The sequence below is a fragment of the Haliotis cracherodii genome, unplaced genomic scaffold (genome assembly GCF_022045235.1).
Source record: "Haliotis cracherodii isolate W230 unplaced genomic scaffold, xgHalCrac1.p SCAF_12, whole genome shotgun sequence".
NCBI lineage: Eukaryota > Metazoa > Mollusca > Gastropoda > Lepetellida > Haliotidae > Haliotis > Haliotis cracherodii.
Window position 1 is genome coordinate 39,916,091 of NW_027266267.1, and position 17,805 is coordinate 39,933,895.

The following is a 17,805-nucleotide window of genomic DNA, read 5'->3' on the forward strand; positions in this document are numbered from 1 at the left end:
TTAGATCGCTGAGGATGTGTGTTGGAGATAAGGTGCTTTTTCTGAGAGTGTTGGTTCAATTCAGTACTAGAATTTGTACTTTACTGGCAAAACGTAATCCCAAATACAACATTTGTAACATTTTATCACTTTCTAAAAGTCACTGAGTTTTCATAGCTTTCAGCAGTGGGAGTCATGCCAATTCATATTTGTCTGAGGGGTACACAAAGTATGTGATCTAGACTACCCGGTGTCGGACTTCCATTTCAAGTGGAAGTCTCGGTGGTTGAGTGGGCTAGATTGCTGACTTTTATGCGCTAGCAATTAGGTGCCTCACTCTGAGAGTGTGGGTTCATTACCTGGATGGGGCTCAACCCAAAAAGTACTAAAAGGTGTACTTTACTGAGAACACGCAACCCAAAATAGCATTTGTTGTAGAAGTAAATAGTTTTTAGAAAGTCGGGTTACACATGTCTTCACACTTCAGCAGTCCGCTCTTATATAAGTCAAAAAGATACACTAGACAGAACGCATTTGCATGCAAACACTGAAAGGATTCCACTTTTTCCCTGGCTTGATTTCCAAAACTTATGTTCTGATCATCTCTTGTCCATAGACAATAAAGCGAGTATGCTGAAGATCCCTTGCAGCGTAAGATTACCCATGTCAATTTGCATGAGCCGCAGTCGTTTTGGAAGAGCACAATGCACAACATGTTTTTACAAACAACGTGTACATAAGCAACTGTGACAACGACAACCAAATGTCAAATATTAGGTAGTAGTGAAAAGAAGTGAAAGGAGACAAGTACAAAGTAAACAAAATAACAAAGAAGTACATTTCTACATACCTGTCCATACGGCCTTAAATCCTTCCTTGACAGTCCCACCATCCGTAGTAAAGACAACCCGGTAGTAGACAGCTGACTGGACAATGTAGCCCCGTCTGTTTCCACTTAGCTGGACAAGGAGGTTGTTGGACGCATCATAAACCTGCAATTTATAAATGAATGGTTGAGTCCAATTTTGACGAAATCCCAATTTGCCTAAAAAGTAAGTGGAGGCAAATTCAGATTGACAAACACTCCTACAGAGATAATGAGCATGACTCTTACATGTGTGAATACTATAATGATCAAAAATCAAAATGGAATGTTTGAATCAAATACCAGTAAACACATCTACAATCACAACATTTGAACAAATATGTTTACTCATGCAATGGACGATTTCTTTTCCAATTTATCTCCCCTTTAAGTGCGCTGACCAAGTGTGGATGCCTTCAAAGTGAACGATGTTTTCAGGTGATCATTCATGTCCAGTTCATTTCCGGTTTTGCAGTCGGGATTATTAGTGTTATTCCTGATTTTCACATTTCACGAGTTAAGACAAAATTTGTAGTTTAGTTGTCTACGTACCCATGGTACGTCGTATTATCGCTGCATATAATTATGCTGCATGTAAAGGTTTGTCGGACAATAGTGACTTTGGACAGCAACACAACTATTTAGTAGGAATAATACTGAAAGACAACAATATTCAGGTTATTGTGAAGGAACATGTACTGACAAATTATGTCATCAGCGACATATCAGTATATATGGAAATAACTAAAATCATGGTATTTGTGATGTAGATGGTTGAGTTTGAAAAATGTGTATGGATGTTCAGTGGCTGTTTGTTGCCATAATGTTAAAGTGATTGTGTAATTGTGAGCCCTTCAAAATTCTTCCTATTTTCTGCTTGTATACATATTTCCTAAATGATTCTTTATTCTGGTACATTTACTTGCATGCTTCATTCCATATTGGTTCTAATTGTTATACAAAAAACACAATGTTTACATACCTTGACAAAATCAAACCCTTCTTCCGTATTGAAATCTTCAAACACGAGAGTGATCAATGTCTCTCCTGCATCAATGATGTAGGTACAGTACAGGCCGTTGTTGTAATTGCCAGGGTAGTTTGGTGAGGAAAATAACCCAGACGAACCTGTGTAGCGCTCACCGCATCCTGAAGTAGATACAATAAGGCGTGTGTACATGTGCTTGTTTATCATGCATCTTCTGATCAAGAAATCAGTTAAATCAAGAACTGTCGTGTGCGAATGGGTAAAAGGTGAAAACTTTGGTCCAAAACGTAACAAAATCACTTTTTTTATGTGGAAAGATATTTTCCTCTGCCAAATTCAGCATAATTAAGATAATTAAGAATATGTTACTCAAAGTGTAGTGTAGCAAAATTTAGGCTAACTGTTGATGTTGAAAGGTATAAAACATATATCCCCATGCAGAAAGGTTTTGTCCTTATCTCACCAAAAGAATAACTTTATTGAGGATGAATTATACATCATACTTATGTGTGACAGATAAACTGCTTTTGGAAATTCCAACTTGCACACATCTCAAAGCAAATTCTGTGAAATGCGTTACTTATACCATCACATGTGATGACATTGCTATATCATAATTGCCTATATTTGAGTAACACTGAGTAACAACAATTTCTGTCTGTCTGCCTGTCTGTCCATCTGTGACCATAAACATATACAGATGTAGTACCTGCACGGTTGATGTATTATGGGACTATGACCTCTGATATGAAGAAAATGTATGTCTGTCAAAAATTCAAAATCTGTCAAAGTACCTGACGGATAAACAGTAAATGATAACAATTTATCAGTTACTGGCCCAAATGAACAACTCTATGTAGGTAGCAGTGACACCTGTAGTCGTTGTTCAGAGCTGGATTTCTACGTTGTCCTAGGATCTGCTGATCATGAATTTGAATCCAAGATTTGAACTCAATATAACCCATGATCGATCAACTCTAGTTTGAAAAATGTTATATGACCTTTATTACCAGGTTCACTTTTGACACAAAGTGATGTAAATAAATACTGTTCTAACCAGCGTAGGTACCCACTCACACACTCACCATGTTAATATGATTGTGCCAAATTTAACTATTTAAACATTAGACGCTTTTCCGACACATTCTCAATTGTTTCCCGCTACACAAAAGCACATCGAGATATACCAACCTGATAATGTTATATTAGCAGTACAGTTTAGTTTCAAGTCACATGATGAAAACAGGGAAGAATAACTTGTAACGTTGGATTACATTTCATGTGTACTATTAAACTACTACATATTAATTACTACTTTTTTTTCTGTACTGGAACATTTACTGTCTCTTTCCTAAATAAAATTCAGGTTTCTTTAACATTAAATAGTCATCATAATAATCAGATAGGATCTGTAGGTGTCCTTATTATATTAACTACACGATATGTACAAAATCCAAAAAAGGACTGAGCAAATTAGGTCGATATCACAATAACAATGAACGGTCAGCAGACTCTCAAAAATAATGTAAAGGTCATTTCAATGTTGGACTTTCCAAAGAAAATCCATACAGTGCATCTATTTCTATGGGAAGTTTGGGACATAAACATACCTAGCCTTTAATGAATTTGAGGTGAGCGTTGGGACAGTTTTCAAAATGTACAAATATGAATAGTCAATGCTTAAAAGTGTGAACAACAGTTAAGGGTACCAGAATAAAACAACAGTAGTCTGTCGGACTAAAAGGCATACCACATGCGGTAGTCCTGGTGAGGTTTAGGTAGTCCACCAAAATTAACAACATTAATAGATCCATTGTTACGGATACTGAACAGATTTCGAGCAGTAGCCCACCCACTATTTTGCTTTTTGAGTACAGTTGACTCCCTGTTAGGCCATTCAATGAGTGCGGCAACCCAGAGAGCAGCCAAGCCGATCATAACCATTCAATGTGTTCCATTAGTTTCTTATTCTTGTTTATTGTTTGTTGTATACTTCCAAAGAACATCAGAGGTAGTTAGGCATAATTCCCAGTTACTGGGTTAAACAATTCAACACCCTTATTTTTTTATCAGTCTAAACCCAGCTAACACACGACGTTGTCACAACGTTGTGGAAAGTTTGTGGATTGGTAACGTCGTGATATTACGTTGTCACAACGTTGTTATAACGTCAACGTGCAACGTTATTTCACAACGTTATAACAACGTTGCACATTCACGTTGAGAAAACGTTGTGCATTGGACATCACACAACGTTTTGTAGCTACGTTTCTGAAACGTCGGTGAAACGTTATAGAGTTTGCTTCTCGATAGTCATAAAGGAGTAGAACTGCTTTATCAAAATCAACATGAATTTGTCAGAATACCAAGGCAGTAATGCATTACCTTTCTATATATTCGGCATTTAAATTTTCATCTGTTAATAATAAAATTTCCAGAACGTAATTGCGTATCTCTATGACAACGTTATTCCACAACGTAGCAACATCGTTGCAAATTAACGTTGTGATAACGTTGTGCTTTGGACATTACAACACTTTTTGTAAATGATGTTTAGGAAACCACTTATAGACCTACCATCTCTTAGTTTTATTTTTTTTAAACATATATGTCTATAACGAAGTTATCTGTCTACTAAATGTTGTCACAAGCAATATTACAGTTAAAAACAATTGCGCCCATTTTTTGCGGCGTGAGAGCGACTGCTGAAAAGTTCAGCCTGTTGCCTCGTGAAGTGACGTCAGAATGACGTCACATTGTCGCGGAAGATTTGTTGTCACCAGCCATCTTAGTTCAAGCTCACTAAGAAGTATACAACCAAGAGATTGTGCAGCAACTGGAACTGGACAGATGATCTGTGAATTCGGATGAGGTAAGTTAATTTTTGAGAAGCAGCCTCCGCTTGTTGATATGTTTCTGTACATGCAGATCGTCAAATGATTAAATGTATCGTATTATTCAGCGGTGGCAGGGTTTAGAATGCAGTTTGCCGGTCACTTTCATTTTGCGTCAGTGTTGATATTAATATTTGATACACAGAACATAATGTATATAGATGTGAAGGAGGCCCAAGACTTTTTTCCATATTATTATTTTATGGATACCAAGGGTAATTACCAAGGGCAAGCAGTAGATATGTTTGACCAGAACTCAGTCTGGCGGCGTTTTGTGGCCGTCATATTATGTTCGGGGTTCGATCGTAAACGTGTAGGTCTGTAAATAGGCCTAACTTATGCATCGCCTACTGACCACTGACAGTTATCGCCATTTCTTCCGTGTTATTTCGGAAATCATTACTATTCAAAGTTTACTTGTACTAATCCCTCGGACTTTGATTTTTGTGAAACAATGTGGCTCATTCAGGCCATGGGAAAGGTTTAGTAGAATTCTCTTATACAGCGAAGAGAGGGAATCAAAACAATGGAAGTATTTTCAGATCGACTCTCTGTAGGCTACTAGTTATAGCCTTAGTCTTAATTCGCTCAATGATGTTATGAAAAGTTGTATTTCCGGGAGGAGATAGAAACATACTTATTGTTTCCGAAAAGGCCTAATAAGCACAGACTGAAGTAGCTTAAATGTGGACCATCAGGTTGTTAGTGCTGTCTATACATTTTATTTTAGCAAGGCTCTTATCATGGTGTATTTTTATTATTTGCAAAAAAAGAATCAGTTCATCATTTTCCGATAACAAGATCTATGTCCGACTCCCTTCTAATGAAAACGAGCAAAAGTGAAACGAGTCTCTCGTCGCGCGCTATAACGGGGTGTTTGCGGTATTGTCATATTGGTGATGATAAGCTAGTCGATAGTCAAAAGTTAAATATCACCATATATTGTCAGTGAGTTGGTCATCGTTTGTTGATTATTAAGGTGAGATAGGTGTAGCAAATGTGCACCAATGAAAAATACAATGGAATTGATAGCAACCATATTCGTTCGGTTTTTGATCTCCATATTTTGCCATGTAGGCTACCATACTAGGTCTACAGAATTATATTTAACGATATTAAACTGTATTATGTTAATAAACGTAGTAACAAATAAATTTCAATAAATATTTACTGAGCTGTTTCAACTTCGTCTGGTATTGTATAAGCTATTGCATTTTGTTAATTTTCCCATGTTTTCTAGATCTATCTTTGTAAATATTACAACATAGATTCTATATAAATATCCTGGCATATTAATATGGAAAAAATTAAGGTTAGTATTAAAAAAATAATCACAATTTTAATTAGGATAAATACCCCAAAGTGTTAACACTTCTATCCATAATTCATATTCAACATTCATGCTTCAAATATGGGAACTATTTATTTTATTTGGCAATATATATTTTTCATTTATGTATATATTTTTCAAATAAGGTTTAAGAAACTTGGCCAACATATTCACTTGAATCACTAGTTTGTGATGTACAGCAGAATGGTAAAGTTACTGCTTTTGAATAACTACAGTTGATCTATTGACTGATAAAACTATTTGCCAATACTACCACTAGTTACATCATACTCTAAGTAAATGTGATTTATCTATACAGTACTGGGTTATTTAAAAATGTGATACTTTGTGGTTTCTGTTTTTCTTTCAGGTGGAGAAAGCAGTATTGTGGGAGCATATTTGTTTAAAGTACATCACTGACAGAAAGGTGTGTATGATGCAATAATATATACAAACATCTTCGAGAATTAAAATTTAGATGATTCATATTTAATTATACCAACAATCTAAAATGGCGGGGGTATAAAGTTACACCAATGATTCAGTGCTAAAAACTTTTCTGCCTATGTATGATCCAAGAGCATCATGGTATTACTGTCAGCGCCTTCGCACTTTCAGCAGTTTTTAACTGTTTAAAGACTGACATCAGACATCAAAATATTATTTAGGGAATGCAACCATTATTTTGTTATGTCAGAAATATGTCCCTTGCCTTGCCATTTTATAACATTTGTGTCATTTTTTATTCAGTTACCAAGGCATAAGGAGAGACTATGGATACAGTTGAAGATCATCCCTGTGACTTTTCATTTGAGGACTGAAAAGGCTCCTCAGCCACTCAGCCCAAGTTCTGACTTGTCATTTAATGAATAAATAAAGGTCACCTCAACCAGAATTATATTGTCATTTCATTGCTGGGAAATGGATCTTAGGACATCAGATGCATAGACTATTCTGTTGTCACAGTGTTGCTCTAAATGCTGAATGTATGGGGTAAGGCCAAGAAAATTTAAATGTTTCAATTTGTGCAGGGCTTATTGTTTGATGGTTTTTTAATTTGCAAATTCGTGGGAAAATCAAATATCTTTTAATAGTGTTGAAACATTTGTGAACAATTTGCACATAGCCTTGAAAACTGTTTGGGAAAATAAATATTATATAACCAAATTGTACAATCATGTAATCTAAAACATTTAGATTTTTATCTTGGCCGTATTTCAAACTCTGCCAAAAGAGAGTGCATTTCATTGACTTGCTGTTTCACGGATAGGGTTGAAGTGAATTCAGTTTGCAGAATGTATTGCTTGGTACCTGATGTCTTAACTAGATTGGTACCTGATGTCTTAACTAGATTAGTACAAACTTTTCAGGCTGCCTGGGAGGTATTGAGGAATAAGACCTGCTGCAATGTCTGTAGTGTCGCCATATGTATGCGATACCTACGTTGTCGCGACGTTTGGGATAAACGTTGTAGCAACGTAAAAAATGGATGTTGTGACAACGTCTTGATTTGGTTGTATTTTGGTATACGCACAACGTTGTAGCAACCAATCTGGGAGTCTACAGATTTACGTTGTGACAACGTTACATCACAACGTTGTAGCAACGAAAAGTCAACGTTGTCACAACGTTGCCACAACGTTGTCACAACGTAGAATTGTTTGCTGGGAATGACCTAAACATTTCATGTAAGACCATGAAATCACCATTTTTCAGATTCAGGTTTAGATTCAGTTTATTCAGATATCAAGGCCATCTGACCCATAGTATATTAAACATATCTAACATTTACAGGTGCAGTTTAATATCCCCTTTGATACAAAGAACGTTTTACAAACATTTTGATAACTTTAGAAAGTTGTTGTGTATTTGAAGTTTGCTGCAGCCACTATGGAATTAAAATTAGCTGTATAGTCTACTGCATAATATGGGTAATATAATCCAAAAGTGACTTTCAACTTCTATTGATCATATGATTCACTTTCAACTTTACAGAACTTGTGTACACATTGCAATAACATTGCAAATATATTCAACGTATATTCGGAAACATCACCTTTAGAAAAACTAGAAAATAATACCTTGAATAAAAGTGCCCTTAACACAAATGGTACTATAAGCTAATAGACGATCCTTTGATTGTTTAAAAAATAATCAACTAACAACTTTATCAGTGTCTGCAAACTTTGAACATTTCAACTTATCTAAAGCCTTACTCACTTTTAAATCAAGTGAAATAGGAGAATCTAGAATAGCTTCAGTAAGACCATCAGTATCACAACTATGGTCATTATCATTCTGTCCTTCAAGTTATTTCAATCAATACTACTTACTCCTTTACACATAGTACAAAAATAACAACACGACTGTTGGATTTATATATCTGATGATGTGTTGAGAAATTAACATCATTCTCTATCAAATGTAAACAAAAAATCGTCACTGCCGTGTACATGATTAATTAACTTGTTAATCACCCTGTCCTTATATATTATTTTTCTCTCAAGGTAACTAGGTAATCTTCGAGGCTTAAATCAGATCCAGTTGTTCTTAGAACTGAAAGAAGTATATTTCACAAAAAACGAAAGATATTACACTCACTATCAAACCATGGTTGACATCATGCTTTATTAACTTTACTTTCTTTTGTCATACCATCAGTGGCTTCACACAAAACACCAATAAATGCTTGTATAGCACCATCAACTATGGTCAAACAACCATTCTTATGACACTACCTAAAGTAAATTGTCTTCATGGCTTACATTCAACACATAACGGAAATAATCGTTTTTGACATGTGGTGTGCGTGGTTGCACATGTTGGATTGGGAAGCGACCTGAATGAAATGAATGTTCAAGATAATGGACAATGCTCTGAGTACGACCTCGAAAGAATGTCAAAACTAGACATACTGGGAAAAATACAGAGGAACAAATTATACAGTCAATCACGCTTTTGCCTGATAACAGTAAAGTCACCAAAGGAAATATCTGAAACACTGCGACCGTTCACAATAAACCAGCTTAGTGTTGCATCTTACTCAAGTAAGATATGACATATTTGTTGATGATTTTATCATACGAGGGATGCTTCTGGTTAATAAAGCCGAACAAACTTTTCATGCACTATATTCAATGTTATCATCCTTTGCACTTGTTCTGGCGTTCATGACACCACTCATCATGATATAAACATCACCAATATTTATCCGAACTGGCAACAAAAATGTGATTCCATGTTTGCAAGATTTGGTATGATACCATGTAGATCCTATAGGATTAACGTAAATAAATGCTACAAAGACATCCTTATCATCCTACTAATTTATCAATAATATCCTAGTAGTAGTATTTAATTATCTCATATTTTTCTTAACTACATTATCCGGCTGGGGTCCATTCAGGTAGCAAAAGTACTGTAAGTCCCCATGGACCCTAGCATGGTGATCTACCTTCAGCTGCTAGCGATCCATAGCCCTTTTTCTATTGTACCTTTATATATAGTGATATCTTTTACGGTTGTATGCTAGTTTTAAATATTAATCTGTGATATTCTAGTAATTTTACTGTCCATCCATGACAGGTTTTAATTTGGTTAAAACATATGTATTGATAAATGAAATTTCTCGTCACGATATGGCTGAAATATTGTCGATGTGACGTAAAGCTTTAACTCACTCACTCACTCACTTAACTTCATTAAGGTTTATTTAAATAATGATTTATACACACCGTTACACCACCATAAAGCCCTCTATTTGTTGATATCCTAGAACCAGGTGTAAATTGAATATCCAAAAACATAAAGTAAATGGTCAAAATCATCAATCAAAATTTTTATTAAACTGATGACGTTATACCTTGCAATAAATGAGATAACATTCTGATCATCAGACTTTTTTCTGATTCCTCAGAGGTTAAACAAGAGTCATCACAAAGATGACATATCCCCCGGCAGCTGTCTGAAAAGTATCAACTAGTAAATATGCAATTCTGTATGTAATGAGTCAACAGTTGAATGTTCTTTAAGAAGCATACATCGTTTACCCACTGAATGGTTTTCGAATTCTGGCCCGGAAATGAACCCGTTCCCCATAAGAGTCTAGGTCCAACTTCTTTCAATAAAAATTGTAAAAAAATAAAAATTCGTAAAAAAATATCAAAAGGCACCACTTCAGTATGTGCCTGATAGATTTGCCAAGTTTCGATCAAATACACTGAATGGTTTTCGAATTCTGCCCCGGAAACGAACCCCATCCCGAATTGAGTCTATGTCTAACTTCTTTCTATGAAAAAAACTTTAAAAAATAAATATTAGAAAAATCCAAAAAATATGAAAAGCCACAACTTCCGTATGTGCCTGATAGATTTGCCAAGTTTCGATCAAATAAACTGAACGGTTTTCGAATTCTGCCCCGGAAACGAACCCCATCCCCAATTGAGTCTATGTCCAACTTCATTCCATAAAAAAATTAAAAAATAAAAATTAGAAAAATGCCCAAATATCAAAAGGTACCACTTCAGTATGTGCCTGATAGATTTGCCAAGTTTCAATCAGATATACTGAATGGTTTTCGCATTTTGCCCCGGAAAAGGAAATTATTACGGACGGACAGACAGACAGACAGACGGACGGACAGATAGACTGGCTGATCGCTATATTCCCCCGCATTATATGCCGGGGGGATAAAACAACAAGGTCAAATATAAGTCATACGGTTGGTTGAAATGTTGGGAATGGCCACACACTTATTTCTCAGTAACTGATTGTCGCCATTTGTCGCATTCCCGCGTTGTCGCATTGTCGCTCTTTGAATAATCTTTTTCTATATTTTACAAAAGGGCGTGACGCGACATTTTCAATGTCAAAATATGTCTCTTTGTCACATTGTCACCCCATCACAAAGGTGTATAAAAGCCGTAAAGTTCAGTTAAGGTTACAGTTAGGGAGCGGTAACCAAGTTATATCTGTCTTAAAAGTTCAGTCTGATACATGTAAGTCTTGAATTGAAAACACAAGTCCGTCCGCGAGTCCATAACGTTTTATTGTGAGCTCTTCTCTTTAAGTGCTTGGTGTTCAACTCCCAGTTCCAAACACGTTGTACCTCATCAACAATCTCCATAACTCCAGTGCAGTGATCGTCCGGAAGATCTTACTCTTGACCGCTTAAGACTGACGAGTGCACGCCTGACCTCGCTACACCCCCATGAGGTGTTTGCCGAATAGTCCAAGAGATAGCATGAAATTTATTTATTTATTTTTTTTGTAATACTTTTTTTATTCAGGGTTCAGGATACATTGTACATGATATAGTGCATATTGATACATTGACTGTTTGCACATCATTTGTAATGTGAGATTGATATTACTAGCGATAATAAATGATTTAATACATGATATATATGTATCACATGATGGAGTCCCCTTTTTTTAATCATAAAAACAACAGCCATTCACACTTCTCATACAAACACCATTTACACGCTTTCACACAAGGACGCCACAAGCACTCTCATACACACACACACATGCATTATATTCTCAAAGAGAGATCTCAAATCTCAAGTCAGTGGTTCCAATTGAATGATACGAAAATGTAGACACTAACACATGGGCATACCATAATATAGGCATGAACACATACATATACATATCCTAAAATTCAAAAAGATTATGGTACATCATCCAGTCTTTGTTAAATTCCAAACCTCTGTTTGTGGACAAAAAACGTCTTTTCTCTATCTTATAGCGAAGTTTGAATTCATTCTTTAAAAACTGTATATTTGGTAGTATATTTTGAACTCTACATCTGTAGATAAAGTGTTTTGTGAACAAGATGATAAAATCAAACACTTTATCAGTAATAAGATTTTTTTTAAAGCCAAAAATAATAAATTCTGATGAAAGATTTAGATTATGAATGTGTCCACATTTGTCATTTATCCAGCTCATAAACTGTTTCAAAAAATTCTGTACAATATCACACTCCCACAAGAGATGGACGATCGTCTCTCTTTCATCACTGCAAAAAGTACATCGATCACTGTCAACATTCTTGATATAAAATAGAAAAGAGTTGGTTGTAAGTATCCTATGAGTTATCCTGAACTGAAACCACCGAAGCTTTGTATCTTTGGTTATTTTGAAAGGTTTTATAAAAATGGATTTCCAGTTTAATTCACCAAAATTAAATTCCCATTTCTGTCTGGCTTTCCAACTAACCAAAGGTCCCAAAAGTGTATAGTAGGCATGTTTGGAAACTTTCTTTAATGAGAAAAGTTTAGTCAATAATAAACTGTAATCTAAAGGATTAATGGTGTTCTCCATTTTTATGTTTGCCTTCTTAATATAGTTTGAAACTGCAGAAACTATACTATTAAACTGCATGATTGGCAGTGTGAACTCATGTTTTCTACAAAAGTCATTGTATGACAAAAAACAACCATTTATATCTAATAAATCGCAAATTCTATACACTCTTGCATCAACCCACTGTTTCCAAAAAACAGTTTGTTTGTCAATCTTGATATCTGGATTATAAAATAGAGGTTCGCTTACCAGTGCATCAAAGGTGTCAATTGTAGCCTTATTAGAGAGTTCATAAAAAGCCTCCAAGCAGTCTTTCCAAAAAAGATTGAGAGTTTGATTACTCAATTTCTGGATAAAAGAGGACCCGTATTTGTGCATAGTGGATAATTTTGGATGACAAGACATCAACAACACCTTCCAGTTGGTCTGATAGTCTTCAGACAACACCTTCTTGATCCAAGAGATTTTCTGAGATTTGACATACTTAAAAACATCAACCATTCCTACACCTCCATCTGCAGAGGATTTGCATATCACTTGACGTTTAATTCTATCTGGTTTATTATTCCATAAAAATGAAAACAGTAACTTGTTCAACTCCTTCATAAACTGCTCTGAAGGATTGGGCAACGATAAGAAAAAATAATTCAATTTAGAAACTAATAATGCCTTAATAACTGCTATCTTTCCTAGAGGAGTAATAATTCTTTTCATCCACTTTTTAATGATTTGTTCAATCAATTTCATAAAGTTTCCTTTTATAATTCAAATCTTCAATTAAATCAAGATCTGTGGAGAAAACAATTCCCAAAACTGTAAAAGTTGCTGGATTCCATTTAATATTCAATTCAGGTATATACCTTACATCACTATTCTTTCTACTCCCTAACCAAATAACTTCGGACTTATCATAATTTATTTTTAAACCTGAAATATTAGCAAACTGTTTTAAAGTATGAATTGTTTCTTCGAATGAGGTTCTGCTTCCATCCAAAATGAATTCAGTATCATCAGCATACTGTTCTATGATATTTTCTTTACCATTAATACATAATCCTTTGATATTTTTATTTTTCTTAACTAATATTGCCAGTATCTCGGCACATAAAAGAAAAATATAGGGACTGAGGGGGTCCCCTTGACGACATCCCCTCTGTATATCAAACCAGGCGGATGTTCTTCCATTCACAGTTACACATGACTGTATGTTGGTGTACAAGACATTTATCCATTTTCTGATGTTACTTCCAAACCCAAAAAAAGAAAGACAATTTTGTATAAAGGACCATGCAACAGAGTCAAAAGCCTTTTCGAAATCAACTAATAAAAGCATCCCTGGAATCTTATGTTTTTCAGTATAAAATAAAATGTCATATAATAACCTGGTATTATCACCAATGTATCTATTAGCCATAAAACCAGTTTGTTCAGAATGAATCAAATTTGGAAGAACAGTTTTTATTCTTTCTGCAATACATGAAGAAACCAACTTATATGAAACATTAAGAAACGAGATTGGTCTCCAATTTTTTAGGATTTTTTTCGGTCTGTTCTCTTTTGGTAGGCAGATAATAATTCCTTGTTTTTGAGTTACAGATAACGCCCCCTTATTAAAGCCTAAATTGATGGATCTGAGCAAAAAATACCCAATGTCTTTCCAGAAAAATTTTAAAAACTCTGTAGAAAAACCATCCGATCCTGGACTTTTGTTATTTTTCATGGATTTCAAAGACTTCAGTAGCTCTTCGTAGGTCAGAGGATTTTCCAAGGTATCGGACATAGTCTTGTCTAGAGTAGGAATATCAATATCACCTTCGTTTAGTAATCTTTCTAAGTCAAAATTAACAATATCATTTTCCTTTGAATTATATAAATTTTGATAAAACATCTGTGTTTCTTTTAGAATTTCCTTATGATCTATCAAGATCTCACCATTAGGTCTCTCAATTTGGATCATTGTCTTACTGACAAAATTCCTGTTTTCAAGGCCACAAAAATATTTCGAAATTTTCTCTCCCTCTTCTATCCATTTAGATCTGGATCTTATGTAAACACCTTCCATTTTAATTCTTCTTAGTTCTTCTAGTTCTTTTCTTTTTTGCTCCAAAAGACAGTGGTCAATGTCAATGTTATGTTCTATGTTTTCAATAGTTTCTGTCAACTCCTTTTCCTTCTTAAGTCTCTCTTTCTTTTTAAATGTAGCATAAGATATTGTTTTCCCTCTAATTTCCATCAGTAATACTTCTAAAAATAATTGATCATCAATGAGTAACTGTATATCAGAGTTTGGCAACTTATCAAGATTTTGCTTGTCATAAACTGGAACTGCATACTGCTTTTTAACATCTGATATTACTGAGTGTACTACATTTATGTATGCCGGATCACTCAGCAGAGAATTATTAAATTTCCAATAAGTGTTGGTAGCTTTTTGCTGACCCAACTGAAAGCATAAATCTATCAGTGAATGGTCTGTCCTATAGCCAGCATTAATCTTAACTCTACAAACTGACAAGTACAAATTTTCAGAAATAAGAAAAAAGTCTAATCTGGCTTGTTTTACAGGTTTCTTCCTTCTCCATGTGAACTGTTTAACGTCTGGGTTTTCTTCACGCCACACATCAATGAGCTCCAACTCCCCCTTTAATTCTAATACTTGCTGTCTTGCTAGAGGGTTATCTACATGTGCATAACTATGAGTATCGTCTGAAGGATTTAGCACTAAATTCCAATCCCCAACTATCACTACCGATTTATTGTTAAATGATTTTATTTTATTAAGAAGTAGCTTATAAAACTCTGGATCATCACTATTGGGTCCATACAAGTTAGCAATTGTCATCCTTACACCTTCAACTGTCATATCTAGAACCAACAAATTCCCTTTCATGTCCTTGAACACATTATGTATCTTGTAATCAAAATTATTGTTGATCATAATAGCTTCTCCCCTAGAGTTTCCGCTGAAGGAATTAAATATACAGTCAAATCCCCATTCTGCTCGAATAAATTTCTCACAGTTCTCCACAAAATGAGTGTCTTGTAGCATATAGAGAGCATGTTGTCTAGATTTGAGAAAATTAAAAACATCTTTTCTTTTCTTAGATTCATTAAGGCCCCAACAATTCATAGAACCAATACTGAAGTTTCCACACATTATCATGATACTAATACACACAAAAGGTCTGACTTAAAAATGCACTCTGATCCAGTAATGAAATAATTCCTGTATGGAATGTATACATATGGAATAAAAGCAATGCAAAAAGGAAATACAATGTTGCACAAAAAGTTTTCAAATACTGGAACGGCAGTTTTCATTGGGATGCCTTCAAATACCCTTAGATCTAATACACAACAATTCTGCATCATAAACACATTCACACAACATCCGTCAGACAAGACAAATAAAACAACAAAGAACACGAAATAATACTTCAGGTATGGTATCTCTCCTCCAAAGATCATGACACTACGACCGCCACGCTACCAGTTGCAAACTCAACACATCCTAATAAACTGAAGACGACCTCTCATTGAGAATAAAGAGACACAAATACTCACTGGGAAGAAAATGACAACAAACCTAAAACAGTAAACAAAGTGAAAAGTTAACGTGTCACATGTTTGTGTCACGTGATTTAAACTGAACCCTCCAATATATTGCTCGTGGAAAGGTATTTAAGTTCAAACGACTGCTGTTATTATGCAAGTCAGCATGTTGCAATCAATTAAACAGAACATCATACATTTACTGCCCCTAATATAAACACATCAGTCTTCTTTACAGTCACGAAAAGTGTCGTAAACAAATACAGATAAACAGCTGCTAGAGGTAACATGATATGTCACATGATAGGTCACGTGGACATTCAACATCATTCCCCACGTGGTGGCGATGCTACACACACATATTTATCCAAGACAGTATATATTTTGCATAGAAAATTATATTTTTTCTAAAAATATCAGTAATATATAAATCTTATGTCTGATATGTTAGTAGGTCTTGGTGTTTTGTGTAGATGTCACATGACCAAACAGTTACGTAGTGCAGCACCGTGGTTAAAACCACAACGATCTTAGACTTATAGTATTATATATGACAAACAGTAAAAATGCATTTTGCCAAATAATGACGACTGACCTGTCAAAGGGCGTACAGAAGCGAGCTTTGGTCCAAAAACCTTACAAATCCGTCCAAATGAATACTTTATCAAATCCAGCCGACAACACACCATGTCGATTATATACACCACGAACAAAAGGCACTTTGAGCTAAAATCAAGAATGAGCTCCAGAACGACAAGGTTGACAGCTCCGTTTCTGCTTTCAGGATATATATAGATATAATCCTTGGAATGTTAAACGTTTATATTTTAATAAACACATCTGGGAATCACTCGATCCTGTAGGCTCAATATATAGAAAACACAAACTGGGTTGTCAGGCAGTCCAAACAAACAGAAAATTAGCATGTCCTGCTTTTCAAAACAAAGTTTGTGATGGTGGTTTGTGTTGTTAGAATAACACACTTGGGACACATCCCCACAACTGGTCACCCACACGCCTTAATTTAGGCTGCACTGCCTACTACACACTATAACCGTTGTTACACGTTCGCACATTCAGTCGAAAACGGGGGTTTCATTCAAATCCAGTGTTTTCCAGGCCATCTGAGTTGATTTTCGATACTGTAATGACACACTTGTCCCTCTCTCCAGTACTCGGGTGTGGTATCGGTGCTCCTTGCGAAGCGGGTAAGCTTTAGCTTCAAGTTTAGCCCTGCGCTGCTTTAATTCTGGAGGTAAATCCGTTCTGAAGACTAATTTTTCCTTCGTCAAATCTTTCAGGAACTTGAAACGTGTCTGCATAACAAGGTCTCTATCTTGTTGACAAACGAATTTGATAATAACCGGGTCTGGGCTCTGTATCTTTTTGTGCCGAGCGGGCAAACGATGAATATTCACAAATTTCATATTCCTCACAGTTTCAGAATCTATTTGTAGTATCCGCACAAAAATATCCTTCGCAGCATCTGTAAGGTCTTCTGTGGAATCAGGCATTCCATATATGAGAATATTAGCTTTTCGTGAGTATATCTCTGACAACAGGACTTTCCGTTTCATGTTTTCAAGTTCTTTCGCCATGTCGTCTATCAGTGCCGTTTTCGTCTCGCACGTGTTGATTCGCTCCGATTGAATTCCACACTTTTCTCGAGGTCAACCACCCTTGCAGTTATTCCATCGATTTTAGCACATATTTCCACTGTTTGTCTACCAATCACCTCAGTTATGAAGGCACGCATGTCCTCGTCAGCCCCAGAATCTTGCGCAAATTCTCGCGCCGTGGAACTTTCAAGCTCGACCTCGTGTGACGCCATGTTGCTATTCTTGGTGTTGGTAGGTGGGGAAGTTTTCTTCACATTTCCGCTCGA

At 35.5% G+C, this 17,805-nt stretch overlaps 1 protein-coding gene across 1 annotated transcript in view; it reads right to left on the reverse strand.

Moving 5' to 3' along the window:
- Positions 1 to 821: 821 nt before the first annotated feature.
- Positions 822 to 17,805, reverse strand: part of LOC139457377 (scavenger receptor cysteine-rich domain-containing protein DMBT1-like) — a 120,326-nt gene continuing 103,342 nt past the window's right edge. Inside the window, exons 6-7 of the mRNA XM_071238783.1 lie at positions 1,827 to 1,993; positions 822 to 971 (exon numbers count right to left, since the gene is read on the reverse strand). Of these exons, the coding sequence (XP_071094884.1) occupies positions 822 to 971; positions 1,827 to 1,993 (317 nt within the window). The remainder of the gene's footprint in view (positions 972 to 1,826; positions 1,994 to 17,805) is intronic.